Source organism: Rhea pennata, unplaced genomic scaffold (genome assembly GCF_028389875.1).
Source record: "Rhea pennata isolate bPtePen1 unplaced genomic scaffold, bPtePen1.pri scaffold_33, whole genome shotgun sequence".
In the NCBI taxonomy this organism is placed as follows: domain Eukaryota; kingdom Metazoa; phylum Chordata; class Aves; order Rheiformes; family Rheidae; genus Rhea; species Rhea pennata.
The window spans coordinates 3027886-3046886 of record NW_026907680.1 but is presented as its reverse complement, the minus strand read 5'-3'; the positions used below and the strand labels follow the sequence as shown (position 1 = coordinate 3046886).

The window sequence follows — 19001 nt, the reverse complement described above, 5'->3', positions numbered from 1 at the left end:
ATGGCCATCAGAAGTCAACAGAGGTAGGTGCTCCTGATGGAGGTCCTTCTTTTGCCAGCTTGCTTTCTGCCAAAGCATTGTGCTCTGGGCACTGGCTGTAGAAGGGCCCTTCCCATGGGTTCTGCTTAGCCTTGTCGGACTTTCCCTGGGGCTTTGCTTTCAGAAATGCCACTTGTGCACTAGTTTTACAATATATCTGTAACTCCTGCACTCTCCATGAACACACTGCTCTTTCTGGTGGCCATGGAAGCACTGAGCCTTTCTGTAATACGAGATGGAGAGTTTTTGCTCAGCTGTGTGATTATTCAGATGCTTGGTCTGAACAAGAAAGGGATGTTCAGCCTTGCTCAACTGCCTTTCAGAGCAAAAGGGTGCTGACAGGAAGGTTTAGGGAAAGGATGAGCGCAGGGACTGAGAAAAACGTTTCCTCCTGGTAAAACAGATGTATTGCAGCCCCCACTGCTCTCTCTCATCCTCCCTAGCAGGCTGACCGACACATTTCCCTAGAGTTTAGTGAGCTGCCTTCCCCTGGGCTTCCCTCCCTTGAATTCTCTATAGGCAGGAACTGCTCTCTTAACTCAGACTCTCGGCTCTTGCCCTCGACAAAAGCCTGCCAGAGCTTTTAGCCATTCTCCCCTATTCCCCCACAGCTGTTGTTGTGTAGAATGGAGGGGCTGCAGAGCAAGAGCAAGGGTTGTTTCTGCAATTCTGAGAGGCAGCTTCTTCTCTGAAGCATGGAAACATGGGCTGCCCTTGTGAGCAGCAAGATCCTTTCCTTGGCAGCATCTCACCTCTCTTTCTCACCTTTGCAGATGAAGGTGATGAGGGAATCAATGTTCACAGCCACTAGAGCGGCTCCTTTTTTGTCCTCTACTCCTCTTCCAAGTATTTTTCCAACGTGAGTACTTTGCCTTGCTTCTTTCCCCCTGCCTGATGAAGGGAGCAGCCACCCAGCACAGGTTGGTTAGGGCTGCATTGCCAGGGCTGGGGCAGGCTGCTCTGAAAGTGCTTTGGGAGCAAGGCTTCCCAGCGGCTGAGTCCCAGTGACCTGCACGCATGCTCCGCCTTCATATGGGCTCTGTCTGTGGGGAAGGGTTCTTCAGAGCTCTGTGCTGGCTCCCACCTGCTCAGAGCTTTGTGCTTGACTGCCTTGATGCCTTTCTCCTTCTTTGACACTGGGAGCCCAGCAACCATCCATTGCCCATCCCTGAACACAGAGTCTTTGGGGCCATGGAGCAGTGGCTAATGCATGTGGCAGGACAGGGGTAGTGGTATGAGTTGGAGCCTGTCCTGTAGCTGACCCTGCTTCTATCCTCACTGCATGGAGAGAAAGTCATGCTGTGGGCGAGCTTAGAGCTCTCTTTCGGGCATGATGTGCAGCCCTGAGTGTTTTATTTGGGGGTAGTCTTCACAGCTGTTGATGTACCTGCAGTCAGTGGAACCCCTGTGCTTCTGCTGCAGCACTGCCTTCTGCTGCAGAAGCAGGTGCCCAGCTTGTGAGGGGGGAGTGGAGATCCTACTCCCCCTGTGCTCATACCACCTCCCCGTGTGTATATTTGCAGTCCATTCCCAGTCTCCTCACAGTGCTCTGCACAGAATGCAGCAGCAGGTGGAAAGAAACCACGTCCAGAAACTAGGGTACGTGCTACACAGCCTGTGAATGTAGGCCATCAGAACACAGGAGTGGTAAGTGTTCCTGACTGGGGTCCTTCTTGTGCTCGCCTGCATTCTGCAAATGCATTGTCCTGTGGTTGCTGGTTGTACAAGAGCCCTTCCAGTGCCCTTCTTTGAGCCCTGGCTGACTTTGTCCAGGGCTTTGAGTTCAAAGGCGGTGCTCTAGTTTTACAATGCATCTCTCCGTGCTGCACTCTCCATGAACACGCCTGTAGAGCCACTGGGGTCCTCTTTCTGGTGGCAGTGGAATTTCTGGTTCTTTCTGTGATAGAAGATGGGCAGTTTCTGCTTAGCTGCGTGATTATTGAGATGCTTGGTGCAAACAAGAAAGGGATATTCAGCCTTGTTCAGCTTTCCTTTGGGGCAAAAGGATGCTGACAGGAAGGTTCAAAACAAGGTTCAAAGGAGAGTGTAAGTAACCTTCCCTTCAAGAAAACCACCATGTTGAAGCCCGCACTTGCTGCTCCTGGAAGTGACAATGCCCTCCACAATTTATTTGGCAGCAGGAGACATCGGAGACTGATCCCATGGGAAAGGCAGGGAACCCTGCTCAGGCTGTGATGTAGCTGGGGAATGTTGTGGAGCCCCTTGCTCTTCTGCAGCTGGGGCTGCAGAGTCCCTGCCTGCAGCAGCGTTGTCCAGCGGGGGGCCCAGGCCAAGCCAGAGCCAGGGGCCTGGTGATTGCCGAGGTCCTGCAGTCTCCAGATGCTGATGAGGAACATGTGGAGAGCAGCGGAGTGGACTTGGAAGTGGGGCACATTGCACAGTGTGGAGTTGTCTTGCAGGTGCAGGAGGGTGCTGAGAATCTGGCTGAAGAAAAGCCCAGTATGCAAAAGATCGTCCAATACCAGCTGGGAGAAGAGAAGCAAGTGACCCTGAAGGTCTACTTCTCCTGCCTAGAGGAAGAGGAGGAAGGACTGGACAGTGAAGAGGGGCCTTGCAAGACAGGGCAGGTATGTGGCAGCTCCAGGAGAAGCCTGGCAGAACTGAGGGGCAGTGAGGCAGCAAGGGGTGCCACTTGTAATCCCGGAGCCACTGTGCTGCCTAGAGCGTGCTGTGACTTTTCCTGACATGGGCTTGATGTGGCTTAAAGCCTGTCACTAAGTCCCTCTCCGCAGCCCCCAGCAAAAGCCCAGCACTGCTGTGGAGCTGAAGGGCTGTTTCTGCAAATGGGGGGAGGGTTGAGGGAGTAGGGGAGGAGAGAAGCAGGAGGGCTCTGCGGCCGAGCGAGAGAGACAAGGTGCAACCCCATTGCCCCATGAGCAAGCCACAGGGCTGGCCTGGGCTCAGCCTTGCCTTCCAGCCAAGGGGGCAGCTGTTGAGTGCTGAGAATGGCCTTCAACAGTGGAACCTGCAAAATCTGAGTAGCTGAGCGCAAAGGGATGCTTCCAGTGTTGGTGTGCCCCTTTGCAAAGCTCTCCTTGACTGCTGAATACTGGACACAGGTACCCCCCAGTCTTGTTTCACAACAGATTAGCAGTGTCCAGACAAGGTCTCAAGTCCCATGACTGTCAATATAGCAAAACCATCAGCGAACACTAGCCTGCACTACTCTGCAGACTTTCTCAGCCTTTCTAGTGGGGCAGAACACAGCCTGTTCATTTCTACCTTCTTCCCAGGGGTTAGAAGAGCTGTGTGCAGAGACACAGCCAAGTAGCAGCAGGAGCAGCAGCAGCAGCACCAGCACTACTTGTGAGCCACGCGAGCACCCAGGAAGTTCTCTGAAGCTGAATTAAACCAACTGCCCCAAGTCGGGTGGCTCTTGGCTGGGTGTGCAGTAGGTCGTCCGTTTGCAGCGTGGGAACTTTGGAGAGGCCTGAAGAGCAGAGCTGAGGAGTCAGGGCTTGGGGGCTGCTGCCAGGGCAGCTCTCTGCCGCGGTCATGCTGTATCTTTTCAGCTGCAGCTGTGGTGGCTGTGGCCTAGGGGTTTGCTGCGTCTTGTTGGTGCCGGAGAGAGGCGTGGAGAGGGCCCTGCCATGGCCAACGCATGTCCTGGGGGCAGGGGGCCTGTGGGGAGAGGAGGAAAAAGCTGCTGTACGCCTCTGAGGGGAGGAAGTGCTTGAGCCTGGGCCCCCCTTGCTGGGGCCCAGTGCTGGCGTCGTGGTGGGAGGGAACTGCCAGCTCTTGTGTGTGTCTTGGGTGCCCTTGAGTGCTGGGCTTTTGCAGGTGTGAGGGGAAGAAGGCGGGTGCCCAGGGCCAGAAGGGGAAGCGGCCACCCCGGAGGCTTGGTGCCAGCAGAGTCCATGGCCACCTGGGCTGTAGCACCCGGGAACTAGTGGAGTTGCAGAGACCGAGGGCAGGTAGGAAGGAGAGCAGCAGAGCCCAGAGGCTGGCCTTGAGGCGAGCAGGCTTCCCCTTCTGCAGAGACCTGCTAGGGGGACGCCAGGGGAGGCAGCTCAGAAGGGCAAAGGAGCTCAAGAAAGCTGGCAGGCCTTTAAGCTGCTGAAGGAGAGCCTCCTCCAAGTGCCACTCTGCTCCACCTTGACACTCCAGCAAGCCCAAGTCAGGGCAAAGCCTGCGGCCCCTCACTAGCAATGGCGATTCTGGAGGACCAGGCTTCATCGTTCCATCTGGTGCGTGCGCATCTGCAAATGCATTAGCTTTGCTTGAGCGCCTGCTCAGGGAGACTTTCATCAGCACTACATGAGGATTGAGTCCCCTTCTCTCTGCAGACTGACAAGCCTCGGTAAGGATCCGCACCTCAGACCAGCTTCTAGCCTCTTTGTCCTCCACGCATTTTCCATTCCCCCCACAGCAGGAGCTGCGAGAGAAAGCGCCCATCACAGAATCATCGAAGGGTGGAGGTTGGAAGGGGCCTCTGGAGATCATCTCGTCCAACCCCCCCTGCTCAAGCAGGGTCACCTACAGCACACTGCACAGAGTGGCCAAGCGTTAGACACTGTGTTTATTGATAACTGTGCGGTCTAGGCTTGTAGTTAATCTCCTTTTTTAGGCTTTCTTACTTTCAGGTTGGTGCTTGGGATCTGAGGCAAAGGCAGGAAGGGTTTTGGAGCAGCTGAGGTTGTCCGCTGGCCCGCGCTCACAGAGCGGTCTGCTGTAACTCGTTGTGCTCCCTTTCAGCGGCCAGCGGTGCTTTTATTCCTCCCTGCTCCTCGTGGTGAGGTTTGCAGACAGGAGCAACACATTTGGCCAGGCTCTGGCGTGGGGCAGCCGGGGGGTGTGCCCGCACGCGGCCGTAGTGGGAGCCGAGCAGGGGAAGGGTACGGCCGGGTGTGGGCACGGCTGGTGGCGGCCAAGGCGGGCAGCAGGGCGCGGGGGACGTCGTGGCCGCCGCGCTGGGGCCGCCATGGCGCCTGGCGCCGCTTGCGGCCGGGTCGGGCAGGTGCCATCGGCCGGGGCGCCCGGGGCGGCTGCGCGAGCGTCCCCCTGGCAACGGCGTCCCCCTGGCAACGGCGTCCCCCTGGCAACGGCGTCTGGCTGGGATCGGCGTTCCCCTGGCAACGGCGTCCCCCTGGCAACGGCGTCCCCGCCCCCGCGGAACTGCCTCCAGTGACGTCACGGGTCTGCGCGACCAATCGTTGGAGGCGGCTGCGGTGAGGGCGGCTGCGGTGAGGGCGGCGGGCGGAGCCTGGGCCTGGGGCGGGGCCTGGGCGCCCTCGGGGGCGGAGCGGAGCGGAGCGGCGGTGTCGCCGCCCTCCCGGGGCGCCTGCTCGTTGCGGGGCCGTGTCTGCTTGTGGTCGGTGGGGTTTGGCTGCGGGGGAGCCGGGGCGTGCGCGCTCAGGGCCTGTCAGCGAGGCCTGGGAGCGCGGCGGGCCGCTGGCAGGTGACAAGTGTCCGTGCGTGTCGTGGTGTGTGCCAGAGTGGGGGGGGTGTGGGGAAGGGTCTAGGGTGGTGGAGGTGGGAGAGGGCTGTGCGTGTGAAATCCTGTCATTTCAGTTAAACCGCGTGTTCTCTGAGGAAACTCTTGTATGTTTGTGTTCAGCGACGAAGTAGCTGAGAGGTTTTGAAGCCTGTGGCCGGGGGAGGCGTGGCAGTTTCCTGCGCTGATGGGAGGAGCAGGGAAAGTGGCCAGTGTTACTGCTGTTGTGTGCCGCATTTTGTGGCGTAAAGGCGGGGGGGTGTGCGGAGGGTCTGGAGACGGACACGGGCGGGGGTTTTCAGTAGGAAAGCGGCCGGGCTGTGCACGGGCGAACGTTGTTTTTCAAAAGCGGAGTCGTCTCCCCCGCCCCCCTCCCCCCCCCCGCCGTTAACGGCATCTCCCCGGCAACGGCGTTCCCCCCCCGCCCCGCCCCTCCCCCCGCAGAACTGCTCCGGTGACGTCACGTCCGCGCGACCAATCGTTGGAGGCGGCTGCGGTGGGGGCGGCGGGCGGGGCCTGGGCCTGGGCCTGGGCCGCGGCGCCCTTGGGGGCGGAGCGGAGCGGAGCGGCGGTGTCGCTGCCGACTCAGGGCCTGGCAGCGAGGCCTGGGAGTGCGGCGGGCTGCCGGCGGGTGACAAGCGCGCCCGCGTGTGTGTGTGTGTGTGTGTGGCATGGTGTGTGCTAGAGTGATGAGAGGAGAAGAATATGTAGGAAGCGTTATTTCTGTTACATAGGGCATTTTATGGTGTAAAGGGGGGAGGGTGTGGGGAGGGTACAGAGCTGTCCTGAGCTGAGAGAAGGAGATAGGTGGGTGTTTTCAGTAGGAAAACTGCCAGGTTGTGCAAGATGTTTTCTTGGTCTGTTTTCCTTGCTTGGAGAAGGCAGTGTTGCCTCAGCATTCCGAAAAATGCTATTTCTCAAAAACGCTGTTGGAATCTGGCTCTCTTTTCTGTCCTCTGTACCTCAGTGGAGAAAATGGAAACTGTTTCACTGTGAAGAGGTGACAGTGCTTATGCAGTTTATAAGAGGAATATTGTTTTGGGTTTTTTGTTTTTGTTTTTTGTTTTTTGTTTTTAAACCACTGAAGCTCATTCTTAACACTGCACACGATTTGGTACCTCAATGTGAAGTCCTTTTATGTAATTTCTTTTTGCTTTTTTACTTTTTTAAAGGTCTTGTACAGAGTGAGAATCTAACTGTATATAAATTTTCAATCTTTAACTTTCTTTGTGTGCTTCCTGTTGCAGACAATGGCGGCAGAACAGATTTCTGCAGCTTCGCTCCTTGACAGGACTGTGAAGATTAGGAGGGAGGCTGAAGAGCGGAAAGTGGTCTGGGCCTGGGGCCTCCTTAATATGTCTGTTGGGGGGATGATATATACTGACATGTATGTTGATTGTTATATCTGACTCAACTAAGTAAAGCATTCTACTTTGTATATGCTTAAATATTTCATAGGACCCAGTTACTGTTAAATTGATCGCTTCTTCCTTTTCTTTTTAGGACTGGAAAACTTATAAGTTCCTATTACAACATCACATTTTGGCCGCTCTGGTATATTGGTGAGTTGTCACAGCATATGAATTAGTTTTAGGGAGGAGGGAAGGTTTCAGCCTTCATTCTTCTTGCTGGGGAAAGCATTTTTAAGGTTTGGGGTTTTTCGTTGTTGTTGTTGTTTTTTAATAACCAAGCTTCATTTTGTTTTCCTTTATCCCTTTTGGTGCTGTTGGAATTTCATCATTTTAGTGACAAGTAAGAAAGAGTGTGAAGAACAGGTTTCCTACCTTAAATGTGTTTAATGTGTGCAATAAGGCTTTGGGGAATAGTTGAAATAATAGCGTTGTGTTGTATTGTAGGGCTGCAGGACATTTCCAAATAATCAAATTTGGTTTCAAATGAGTAGGCTCAAAAGTAATTGTATCTAATACTATTAGCGGATGAAAAGGAAGAAGAGTGAGAGCAATGTCAGGTAACGAGTGACAGAAGGTTTGGCAGAAGACACTTGATAAATAGCATGAAACTTCATTGCAGTGCTTTGTATCCTGTCTGGAAAATACCTTTCGCTTTTACAAATACATATTGTAGCAACAGAAATGAATTTCAATATAGAAAGGAAATTTATCTCTAATGGTTCTTGCATGAAAAGGAGAAGTTGTCTTACGTCCGTGCTCAGACTGGCAGTTATTGGTAGCCCTAACAATAAACTATTCTTGATTTGTGTATAAACTTGTTTTCTCAGATCATTTACTGTTACTCCTGTTTATGGTGCCTAGCATGATAAAAACCTTTGTGTTTGTTCTAGAGCTTGCGCTTGTATCCCTGTTCAGTCTGAATGCCTTATTTGATTTTTGGATGTACTTCAAGTACACAATGGCACCAACTACCTTGGTCATGACTCGTAGACAGCAGATCCTTCTAGGGATGCAGAATGCAGGTAGGTGTTATAAATTATAAATACTTTTTTTAAAGATGATATCTTTCTCAAGCCCATGAATCTTTAGTGAAGTGAGTTCTCAGTTACCTCATCTGACAAGAGCAGTAAGATGAACTAACTGCAGCCTATAAAAATTCAAAATAAAAGTGATAAATTGATGAGCAATTAAGGGGAGAAGTGGAGAGGAAGCAACCAATACAAAAGGAGAAAAGGAGAGTGGGCTGTTAAAGGGCAGTGAGAGAGACTTAAACTTTATGAAGCTGGACAAGGAATTTGTAACCTATAAATGGGATTGAGAACAAGGCAGAGTGTATAGGTTTGTATTTAAATTTGGTATCCTACTATCATCATACTGACTGGAGAGTGCCAAATTAGAAAGAGAAAAGAGACCTTAGTGTGCAGTCTGAAAATGACAGGCTAGAGAGCAGTTGCTCTGAAAAGTTCTGAACGTCTAAGTGATGTTGTAAAATATAGAAAAACTTGGCAGAGTTTGAAAATACAGCAAAAGCAAGGTGCTAGTACAATGTGTTACATACTACTAGGCTGCCTCCAGAGAAAGAGCGGCAGATACGGGAGTAGGGTTATATCACCGCAGCTGAGGAGTGTAATATCTGGGTTTGCACAGGTAAATGAGACATTAGATGTGCTAAAGACACATGAAGCAGGCAGGTAGAGTAGCTGACCAAATAAGTTAAATAATTGCCTCGGGCTATGCAAAGGTGCTTGGTAGAATTTAACTGAAATTTTAAATTGTAGAATTTGTATTGAATTATGATCACGTGTCCCAGTTTTCTGATTTTTATGTCTTTGGGGTTGACTGCTGAATCCTGTAGGGGTCAGACTAGAATAGTCTTTTTAGTGTCCTAGAATTTCCTTAAGGGAAGAGAGTTGTGTATGTGTGTTTTGCTGTGTATTTAAAGTGAGGAGGAGAGTTCTGGGCTGCTGCATGTACAGTGCTGATTGTGGGTTTTTTTGCTTATTGCAGCGGTACAAATAATTCCAGCACATGAGCTGGCAGCGAAGAAAGTCCCTTCTTCTACGCCTTCTCCTAGAGTCCAGGGTCAAACTGTGCTGAGTTACAGCCCATCCCGGCCCTTCAGGGCCAGTCCAAAATTTACTTCTGGTTGTATCTCAGGGTACAGCCCTCAGCGGCAGGCTCTGTCAAGCAACAGCGCTTCTTATAGCAGTGCTTTAACCTATTCACCAAGCAGCAGCTACAGTAAGGTAATGACCAAGGTGGCTTCAAGGGGAACGGTTTGGCTTTGCTTATCGTGTCCTTGTGTTGTGCTGTAAGCCATTGGAGGTGTGCGGCCAGCAGTGGAGGGTCCTGTGTGTGTGTTCGCTTTGTTTGCAAAGCAGATGAAATTTGTCTTGTCAGTATTCATCCTCTTTCCCTGGTGTTAATTTATTTGTTTTAGAGTAGCTAGCTTGTTTCAGAGCACAGCAAAAATAAGAAACTAGAATGTAACTACAAAATAGCAAAAACCTTCCCCCAAACGAGAGCATATTTTATAGCAGCAATCAGCAGAGTAATCAATTCTTATGTTGAGTCGATCATTCATTTAGTTTATAAAGTCAAAATGGAACTCTCACTTTCCTCATGTGACACAACTGTTCACTTTTGTTTCCCAAAGCTTTCCAGCTTCAGCTCTTCTCCTACTGGTTCACCATATGCCTCAAGTGTTGGGCCAGTGGAAAGCACCGGGCTAAGGTCTCATTGCTACTTTTCACCAATGCGGTATAATTCCCGTATGAGTCAAGATGATGAAATCACAGACCGCAAGTCACTGCAAAAGTACCTTCGAAGCGAAGAAGAGAAACAGCGTAGACTTCAATTGGGTACGTAAATAACTTCATGTAGCCTGAAAAGCTTGGCAAGGAGGGGATGTTGGTTTTATTGATGAGGAGTGGATGAGAAAAGTTGGAAAAGATTCCTGCACAGAAAGAGAGCTGCTGAAGTACTAGTCTATATTATAGATATACTAATAATCTCTGTAGCATTTGTTGTGTATAGTGGACTACAATGAGTTGAAGGGCTTTATCACCTCGATGGGAGGGATATTTTGTGGAGAAGGCAGTTTAGCTAAAGGTGGTGAATTACCTGCAGGCAGTTTTTGTCTGGGATAGGGACAGTGCCTTATTAATATAAAGATGAAATCAGTGTTTATGCAGACAGATTTTGGTGTATGTATTTATGATAATTCATGAGCACATCTCTCCTGTCAAAGCCTTAATATAGTGACCTATTGCCTGCAGTGTTGCTTCTGTGATTACTTGGTGATAATTTTATGGCTGTTCAATGTCATTTCAGCAAGTTCATGTTCCAGCTCTCCTTCCAGCAGCCCAACCTTTTGGAACTACAGCCGTTCCTTAGTAGAGCAAGCACAGGTGCTGAGAAAGTACCAGTATCAGGTGGCTTGCATGCCCCAAGCTCCGTCAGCACACAAGGACGAAGCTCATCTGAGCTCTCCACTGACTGCAGAAGAAGTAAGCTCAGCACCAAAGGAGCCAAGAGAGAAAAACAGGGCTCTAAAATATGTGGCTCCATCCAAATGTGAACTCCGTCAACGGTGCTAGAAAGGGAGAAATCCTATAGCATTTAACCATCTTCATACAGCTTGTAAGACTTTTTGCCACAAGGGGTATACATTTCAAATTCCGGACTGTAAAATTTTACAATTGTAAAATTGTAAAATGATTTCTTCCTTGGTGAACAAGGTACCTGTGTTTAGGTGGAAAACTGACTCCTGAGAGAATTTCAGGTTTCATGCTTTGTGGTCTTTGTAATTAACTAATACTCACCGTGTAGGCCACGGTGGAAAGCTGGAAACTTCTGTTGGTTTGGCCAACTCTTCAGAATTATTTTATCTGAAGTTGTTTAATATTACTGTGTGATCTGAGAACAGACAGACTTTGAGTTCAACTCAAGAATGGTGGTTGCGGAACTTTTGTTTACCATTTTGTACTCTGGATAAAATAAACTTGTGACATAAAAATTGACTGGAAACTGACCTGTACCTAATGTAGTGAAATAGTTGAAGGTGTGTAAAATTGTTCTCCTTTACACTTGTGTCTGGAATAAGTCTGATTCAAAAGAATGTCATTAACGTAGCTTTTAATTAAATTTGATCTGTTTTCTTTATGTCGTACATTAACTTAGTCTACCCTGCAACTTGGACCAATTTTATCCTAACAGAGCAGGAAACTCAAAACTGTGCGTTTGGACTCACGGGAGATTTAGTGTACTGTGAAAAGAGAGTAGGAGAGTAGTATGGTAAGCTACTGTAGAATTCACATGATACAGCCATTAGATGAGAGTTCTGGAACAAATGCAATTTGAATTATGTGCTGTGGCTGCGGTCAGAAAACATCTTAGGGCCTAAAAACTCTTTAGTATTCTGTTAGGTTGCTGTATGTAGGTAATAATGTTCTTTCCATAGGTTTGGGCAAGGGTGATCGTGAATCGACGACAGCTTGATTACCTGGATTCCTGGACCGCTAGGTTCAGAAGTGTAAGTCCAGTCCCTGTGAACTGCCTGTTCTTGCTGTTAGAATAGGTACAGCAGAATGAAAAAGTACCTCAGTGCTCCCTGTATACCTAAGGAAGTGAGAAGAATTACATATTTGAGTCTATTTGAGGATTAGGGTGGGCTTGGACATGGAGACTAAAACAGCATGCTTGTAACCAAGAAGTATTAAGACACATTTTCAACCTGAACTTTTGCACTTGCTGGCCTAGGTGTTTTCTGTTCTGAAAACTTCACAGTTGTAAAGTTCACCCACCTTTGAATGAAGACACGTGCATCTTAACACACAGTGGATGTGAAAAGACTTGTTTTTTCTTTCTACAACCCAATTTTCTGAATTTTTTCTGTTTTTTTTCTCCTGTATTTCAAACTCCTTCTGGACTCAAATAAAGCATGGGAAATGCCAGCCCGTTGACTTTTTCCAACAGCCTTGAGGAGTGTAATAAGAAAACAAAAAGAAAATTTTGGTCTTAGGCAATTGCTTTGGCAAAGGAAATAAAATCACATACTATGACAAAATAATTTGTAAGCCTAAGTTTGAATTACCCCTTCAGTCAGCAACTATCACGTATGTAGTTCTTCTAAGTAGTAGGACGAGTGAAAAGTAAAAGATTTCTATGAGATGTGGGATTATGACTGTTCTGTACCAGATTCCTAAGCATCTGTTCATAAACCTACAGGCAGCTTGGCTTCAGTTCCCAAACTGTGTCACATACAAGTGTCACATACTGTGTTTATCAGGCCCTTCATTTCCTGAAAGGGTTTTGAGAGGGAGTGGGCCCATGAAAGTTTAAATTACCACTATGAGTGTCGTGCAGTGCCTCAGAATACCCCTTTTCTCATTGTTCAGGAAAGCTTTATCAGTATCACTGCTTTCTGGAGATTTGTTTTCCCAAGTCCTCTATAGTGAATTTTTGGCATTTTTAGAGGGTCTTTCTAGAGCCAATCACCCCTATCTAAATTGATACTCTTTAATTACTTTTCCTCCTTGGTTGACTTCAAAGTTCCTGTTGTTAAACTCCTTTGTGATTGTAACAGTGATGTTGACTAGAGAGTAAACTAACATTTTTGTCACATTCTTGTTGCTTCTAAGCTTTTTAATTTTTGCATTTCTCTTTCCTAGTGGATTAATGAGACTATTTTAGTGCCACTTGTACAAGAGATTGAGTCTGTGCGCAGTCAGCTAAGAAGAATGGGGTACCCAGAAATGCAGGTTGGAGGTATGATGATAGAGTAACTGGGGGGTTCCCTGTGGTGGTTGGTAGCAGGCCACCCCATAGTAGGGCACTGCATAGGTAGTATAGAAAACAAGTCTGCTAAGAATTACAGTTCCGTTTCCTGTTTGTATTGGTGTGATCTTTGCTTCATGTAATGCATTTTACTAAACTGGAAGGATTCTTCATAGGATTTCTGGAAATACTGATAAAGGCATGCTGATGCTGCAATAGCATAAAATTCTTAAGCCTCTTGTTTCCTCTGAATTCATTCCTGGAGAGTTAAAGGCTCAGATTAACATCCTTGTATCTTAAACTGTCAGAAAACTATCACACGTTGCAAGGATGGTTGCCTGTCAGCCCTCTCTGTCTGCGTTAGTATGTGTCTTTCCAAACTTCCTTAAAATCAGCTACTTCCTGAAAAACCTATTGCTGTTAATTCCTTAAATTGTTACCTGCTATCTTGTCTGAAAGCAAACAGGCCACAAAAAGTTTTATGAAAACTTAGATGTGATACATTGTATCCAAATAGTGTTTAAGAACTGAGAAGTCATCTTATGACTGTGATAATAATAAATCTATAGACCTAGGAAGTATTTATTTATTTATTTATTTTAACTTAAATTAATTCTGTTATCACAGGCGATTAATCGTTTGCATTTAAGATCTAAGATCATTTTAAGGTTAAGATACATTAAAGTTTATTTATTTATTTATTTTAACTTAGAATAGTTCTGTTATCAGAGATAGGCTATTAATCGTTTGCATTTAAGATCTAAGATCATTTTAAGGTTAAGATACATTAAAGATTATTTAAGTACTAGGTGTAGCACTAAGTGGGGTTGGGGAGGATAATCTCAGGTGGATTTTGGAGAGCTATGGGCATTAGAAGAAAAGATCTTTTGGTTGGGGCAGTTGATTTTTGCTGTTTTGGGGTCCCCCCCCTCCTTTTTAAGCATTTTGATGAGCTAGAATTCTAGCTAAAATTTCATAGTGCAACTCTGAAGGAACTCCTTCCGTTGCCCTATCACATGCATATCCCCCTCAATCAAGAGCAGGATTTGATAGGCTTCATTTAAACAAAGCCTACTTTTTTTTGGCCTGTTTGTAGTCTGTCCTCAAGATCTGCATCTGTTGTGGTGCCTGTGAAAAACTGATCACTTACTGACCTCATCTCCACCTTGCTGCCCTCCTACTGCTCTTTAAAATGGATGTTACTTCTTCCCTTTTTCACACTATAGGTTTCTGTTTTCTTTTGGAATGCAAGCCCTTCAGATAAGGAACTGTCGTCTTTTGCGACTGCACAGTGCTGCATAACGTTTATGTTTTGTGGTTTAAGGGAGACAGCTAGTACTTCACTGGGATTGGAAACAAACATTTGGAGTATTGGATAAGCTGTTAACTTTGTGTAAATCTTAGTAAATTATCTTAGTAAGTTACCTTAGTAAATAGTGAGACAAAAAAGCCAGTTCCTCCTTGTAACATTGCATTTGTTAACGTCTTGTAAGGGAGAATGTTCAAATTTCTGTCGTGGATGCAGATGTCATGCTGGCTCTTGTCGCATGCAGAAGCCAGCGTCAGCAATCTGAAACAAGCAGCGCTTGTTAAAGCTCCAGTCATGCCAACTCTGTACGCTATAATGCAGTATTTGGATATTGCAGCGAACCAAGAGTATTTGGTGGAAAGGGTCAAAGGTATGTGGTCTACCATACTGACTTTAAAACGTTTCCGTTAGCTGGGTCAAGCGTCGGTGGTGTCAGATACCCCGTCAATTAAGAGGTTTGAACTACAGTCACAGCAGGGAGAAGAGCTGCTTTTCAAGTAGCAGAGGTAGTTTTTGCAACTTCCTCTTTTCAGACCAATGTAATGATGTGGGACTTGGCATGGAAGTTTTCATTTCTTCTCTCAGTTTGGGGTGTGAAGTGTCCTATTTAATCCCTTCATTAATTACCAATAAAAAATACCTTGTAAACTCCACTCCCCTAACTTTATATCTTTATAAGCACTTCCTTAGTTTAATTTTCCTATTTTGTGCACTGAAAATACATGCAGTGTTCTTGAAGCTAGTGTCAAATACGTCCTTCTTGCACCTTCAACCTCCAGTAGCTGAATAAATTTTGTTTTTTCAGAGCTTTCTCAGGGAGGATACATGAGCTCATTCCGATGGAACAGAGGAGGAGATTTCAAGGGCCGTAAGTGGGATGCTGACTTGCCCACTGACTGTGCTGTAAGTTTTCAAAGAAGGCTTAATATAACTTCCTAAAGTGTGTCTTTCAGGGTAGATTTTTGTGTGTGGTAGCAATTAAGTCTTTTGAGGAACATGGTCAAAATCCTGTTTGCCTCCCTATCCAGATAATCCCATTGTAGTCAGTGAAATTATGCAAGGAATAATGCCAATGGGATTGGATATTGTGCAGATCACAAAAATGCGATTTCATGTCTTAGTCTTAAGCCGGCCTCTTATTTAGACTCATCTGAGATGTCAGTCAGGTAACTGTTTTGGGAGCAACCTGACAGAAGGTTGCGGATTTGTTAGAGCAATATTCTTACCTTATTAAAAAAAAAAAAAAAAAAAAGAAAAAAAAAAAGAAAAGAAAAAAAGTCTGCTTTAACCAAACCTCATAATTTCTCATGCAAGATGAACCTTAAAATTTTCCTTTGCTGTAATGGTTAGAAGAACAAGCGGATTAAGTGGCGTGTCTTGATGTTTATTTAATTCAGTAATATTTCTTGAGAAATCAACAGGCATTACATTATCTTACTTGAGAACAGACTTGTAGTCATGGTTAGCCAATTAATGCAAAAGGTCAGGAGAAAGCACTTCAGTGAATACAGTGACTTGAAAATTCAACTGAAATAGTTAAAAGAAAGGCCACAAGATAATCCAGGGAGTGGAGAACAAGCTTCATGTGTGACTCTTCAGTTGAACTCTGTGTTTGAAAGGAGAGTTCAGGTGATTTGATTCCCTCTATAGATGTTCAGTTCCTGGGGAGAAGCAGAAAGAAGATTCATATGCAAGTTTTACAACCTTGCTGACAAAGATGCAACAAGATTGAATTGCTGGAAGCTAAAGCTGAGCAAAATCTGTCTTGAAATAAGATTTGATTTTCTAGTTGTGAAGATGACTAAATATTTGGGACTGACAAGCTGGGAAGCAGCTCTGGCTATCTTGGTAGACAGCAAGCTGAGCAGTTTGGAAGTATTAAAGACCGTAACACAGACCATCACACCCTGAATTCATTGTCTTTTAATGAAACCAGCTAAGAGAGATAGTACTGCACAATGTACTAAACTTGTAAAGATTCTGGGAAAGAAGTTCTGATATAACAGATGAAATTAATATTGAACACTTGTCTCGAAGCTTTGGCATTAACTTAAGACAATAAGTGCCAAATGAAGAGTTTTTAACAGTAATGTTAGTCTCATTGCGTGCAACTTAAAGCAATAATTTCCGCTAGACCTCTTGAGGCTTTGGGCATTTATCCCATAGAAATTCTTCTGTCTGCCAAACAAATCCTATGTTGAACACAGGAGGTATCATACTACAGAGTAATTTGGTCACGCTGCACCCAAAGAATGTTGAGAAGTCTACTGTAAGAGTTAAAACACAACATGCAGTACTGCGATTTTCTCGCTGTTAGCTAAGAAGATACTTGTTCTAGGACTTTCTTCCAAAATGTTGAGAGCTGGTAAGATTCATGAGCGGTCCAAGTTTGTCCATTGATTTTGTTTTGCCATTTTTTGACAAGAGAGGAGCAACTTGCTGGGTAAGTGTAGTGTTTGGAAAAGTTGTCATTAGATCGGATCGGCCTCTCTAAGCCAAATCTTTGCAGCTAGCGTAGAAACCATCATGAAATCAGGTATCTTGTAGTTTGTCCTACATATGCTATTCAGATCTGTGACTCTGCAAATTCTGTGAGATGTGAAGATAGTTACTTGTATGTCAGGAGTTCAGTTCACATGCAGCACCTTTTTAACGTGTTGTGACTGAAAGGGTTTCATTTACAGGAAGAATAAACTTGTCTTGACATCTGTGGCGTGCCCTGGACCATTGAATTCAGTGCTCTAAGTGTTAAGCTGCCTTGGGCTTCTAAACATAGTGGGATTAATTAAGTCCATGATGCAGCAACAGACTCTCAAATACCCTAACTAATATCTGAGATTATGGAAAGAAAGCTGCTGTCCTGTCAGTCTTCTTAATGATACTAAAATGAGATTTGTTTTTGTTTGCACAGATCCTTATGCACATATTCTGCACTTACCTCGATGCCAGACTGCCCCCTAGCCCCAAATACCCCGATGGCAGAACCTTCACTGCCCAACACTTTGTGCAAACACCAGATAAACCAGGTATTGGCATTCTTGGACTGCTTGTTTAGCTGCTGTTTCCTGCTTGGATCCCATCAGCGCTCTTAAAATCCCTATCTTATTTTAAAACTTTAATTCACAGACATTACAAATGAAAATGTATTTTGCATCTACCAAAGCAACATCAATCCACCCCACTATGAGCTGATCTACCACCGCCAGGTCTACAATCTGCCCGAGGTATGATCGCGTTAGTTTTTTCTGCTGTCAGGAAACCTTGAGCAGACCTGATCTGTTTCTTTTTCATTCTTCCTTTTCCTTTGGAACTAGCCACATCCATTGAATATGTAGGCTGGCTCGGTGCAGAAAGCAAATGTTACCACGATCTTTGACCATCGTGTGGTATTTAGTCTGCTGCTGAATGATAGCTTCAGTGCCTAACTTAGGTACATCAGTGCCCAGGCAGCAGCTTCCTCTTGTTGTTTATTTTCTGATGATTTATTCTAAAATCCTAATTTATGTAAGCTCTGAGGTGTGTTGCTATTCCTCAGTGCCAACGAGACTGATGCTTGTCTGTACGAGTTTTTGGAGGGAAACATCTAATCTCAATATCAAAATACTAGACTTTTCCTGTACATCTTGATTTTATTATTGAGCCCCGATTGTGACTTGATTTTCTGATTTCAGAAAAGCTCTTTTAAAAAGCATTTAAAAATATTTGAGGGTGATAATCCATCTAGAAAACAAGCTTGGTCTTTTTCTGGTGTTTGCCTAATTGAAAGATAAGAATTGAGGCAAAACCCCAGCAGTCTAAGCTGTAATACCATTTCGCGAGGTCTCTGTTATAGTTTTTTCTCATCTCTGATGATGTAACAGGCCGACAGGGCGCACACTGCAGTATATGTATCTTGCAAAACGTTTTGAAGGAAAAATTGTGCTGCTCCACCTAAGATCAGGACAGGGGATGACAGTTGTTTTAAATAAGACATTCTAAGATATTAGTGTGGTTGTTTGCATGTGATTTCATTTCCAAGTTTTTTTCTCTTCCCGTGGTATTCAGGGCAGAAACAACATGTTCCATACATTGCTTATGTTTCTGTACATCATAAAGACAAAAGAATCTGGGATGCTTGGGTAAGTGTCAAACGTTCTGTATCATTGCGCTGCGCACGAGATCTGAGCAGGAGCTTTCTGTTTTGAAATACCGTAACTGAAGTTGCTATCATAGGACGATACTGATGGAATTAAAATGCTCTTCTCATTTTAAGTAATGGCAGCCTTTTTACAAAATCATGTAAGTTTTGTGTGCACGAGCATGCAGGAAATGTTTTGTGCTTTTCTTTGGTCTTGTGCTGGCTGAAAAATCCTGTGGAGTCCATGCTGCGGAATAGTGGCCTTGGCCAGACAACCAGGTTGCTACCTTCTTGCTAGAAGTACTGTGCTATTTATAAACAGGAGACAGACACTGCCATAGTGCTGTAATCTCTTGTTTTTGGCATAACAAGAGGAGTTTCGAGTGCACAGTGAAAGCTGCACTGACATAAAAGCAATGTCCGGACTTTTTTGTTCTGAAAGAGCTGTCTTTAATTCGAGGTGAAACACGATACCTACATAAATGTTAAAATGCTGATGTGCGGGATTGGCAGTTTTTCTTGTAATGAAGATTTGTTTTAAATAGGAGCTTTAACTTACTTGTGTCTTATCGTTATAATGCTGTTTTTGCAGGCAAGTGAATTTTGGTGCATCAGGAGTCAACGTTCTAGGGGTGTTTGGAGAGTAACATCTCTAGCAGGACTGCAGCTCAGAAGAACGATCCTGCTTCTCCGACAAGACGAGCTGAGCAGCATCGTTTCACTTGTTGCCTTGAATATGGACTATGAAATGGGATAATTTAAACTCTGCTTTATGGACAGAGGGGAAATGTTTGTAATTTCTGTACAGTTTTGGGGAGGATACTCTGTAAAACGTTGTATTGTTTTTTACTGATGAAATGTATCTAAACAGGAACTCCAGGCAGGTCTTTT

The 19001-nt window shown here is 45.7% G+C and overlaps 1 protein-coding gene across 1 annotated transcript; it reads left to right on the top strand.

Moving 5' to 3' along the window:
- On the top strand, positions 1-18757 carry LOC134154719 (transmembrane protein 209-like). Its single transcript, XM_062601397.1, has 16 exons — positions 1-23; positions 4756-4895; positions 6755-6881; positions 6998-7056; positions 7797-7928; positions 8914-9152; positions 9563-9771; positions 10244-10415; positions 11369-11440; positions 12579-12675; positions 14238-14363; positions 14799-14896; positions 16905-17019; positions 17120-17217; positions 18038-18111; positions 18703-18757. Exons 1-16 carry the CDS (start codon positions 1-3, stop codon positions 18755-18757), a joined length of 1836 nt encoding a protein of 611 aa, XP_062457381.1.
- The last annotated feature ends 244 nt before the right edge of the window (positions 18758-19001 follow it).

Coding starts and splice junctions, on each gene's coding strand:
- LOC134154719 (XM_062601397.1), top strand. CDS start 1: ATGGCCATCAGAAGTCAACAGAG. Junction 24..4,755: donor GCCATCAGAAGTCAACAGAG/GTAGGTGCTCCT, acceptor GCTCCCTTTCAG/CGGCCAGCGGTGCTTTTATT. Junction 17,020..17,119: donor GCAAACACCAGATAAACCAG/GTATTGGCATTC, acceptor TTTAATTCACAG/ACATTACAAATGAAAATGTA.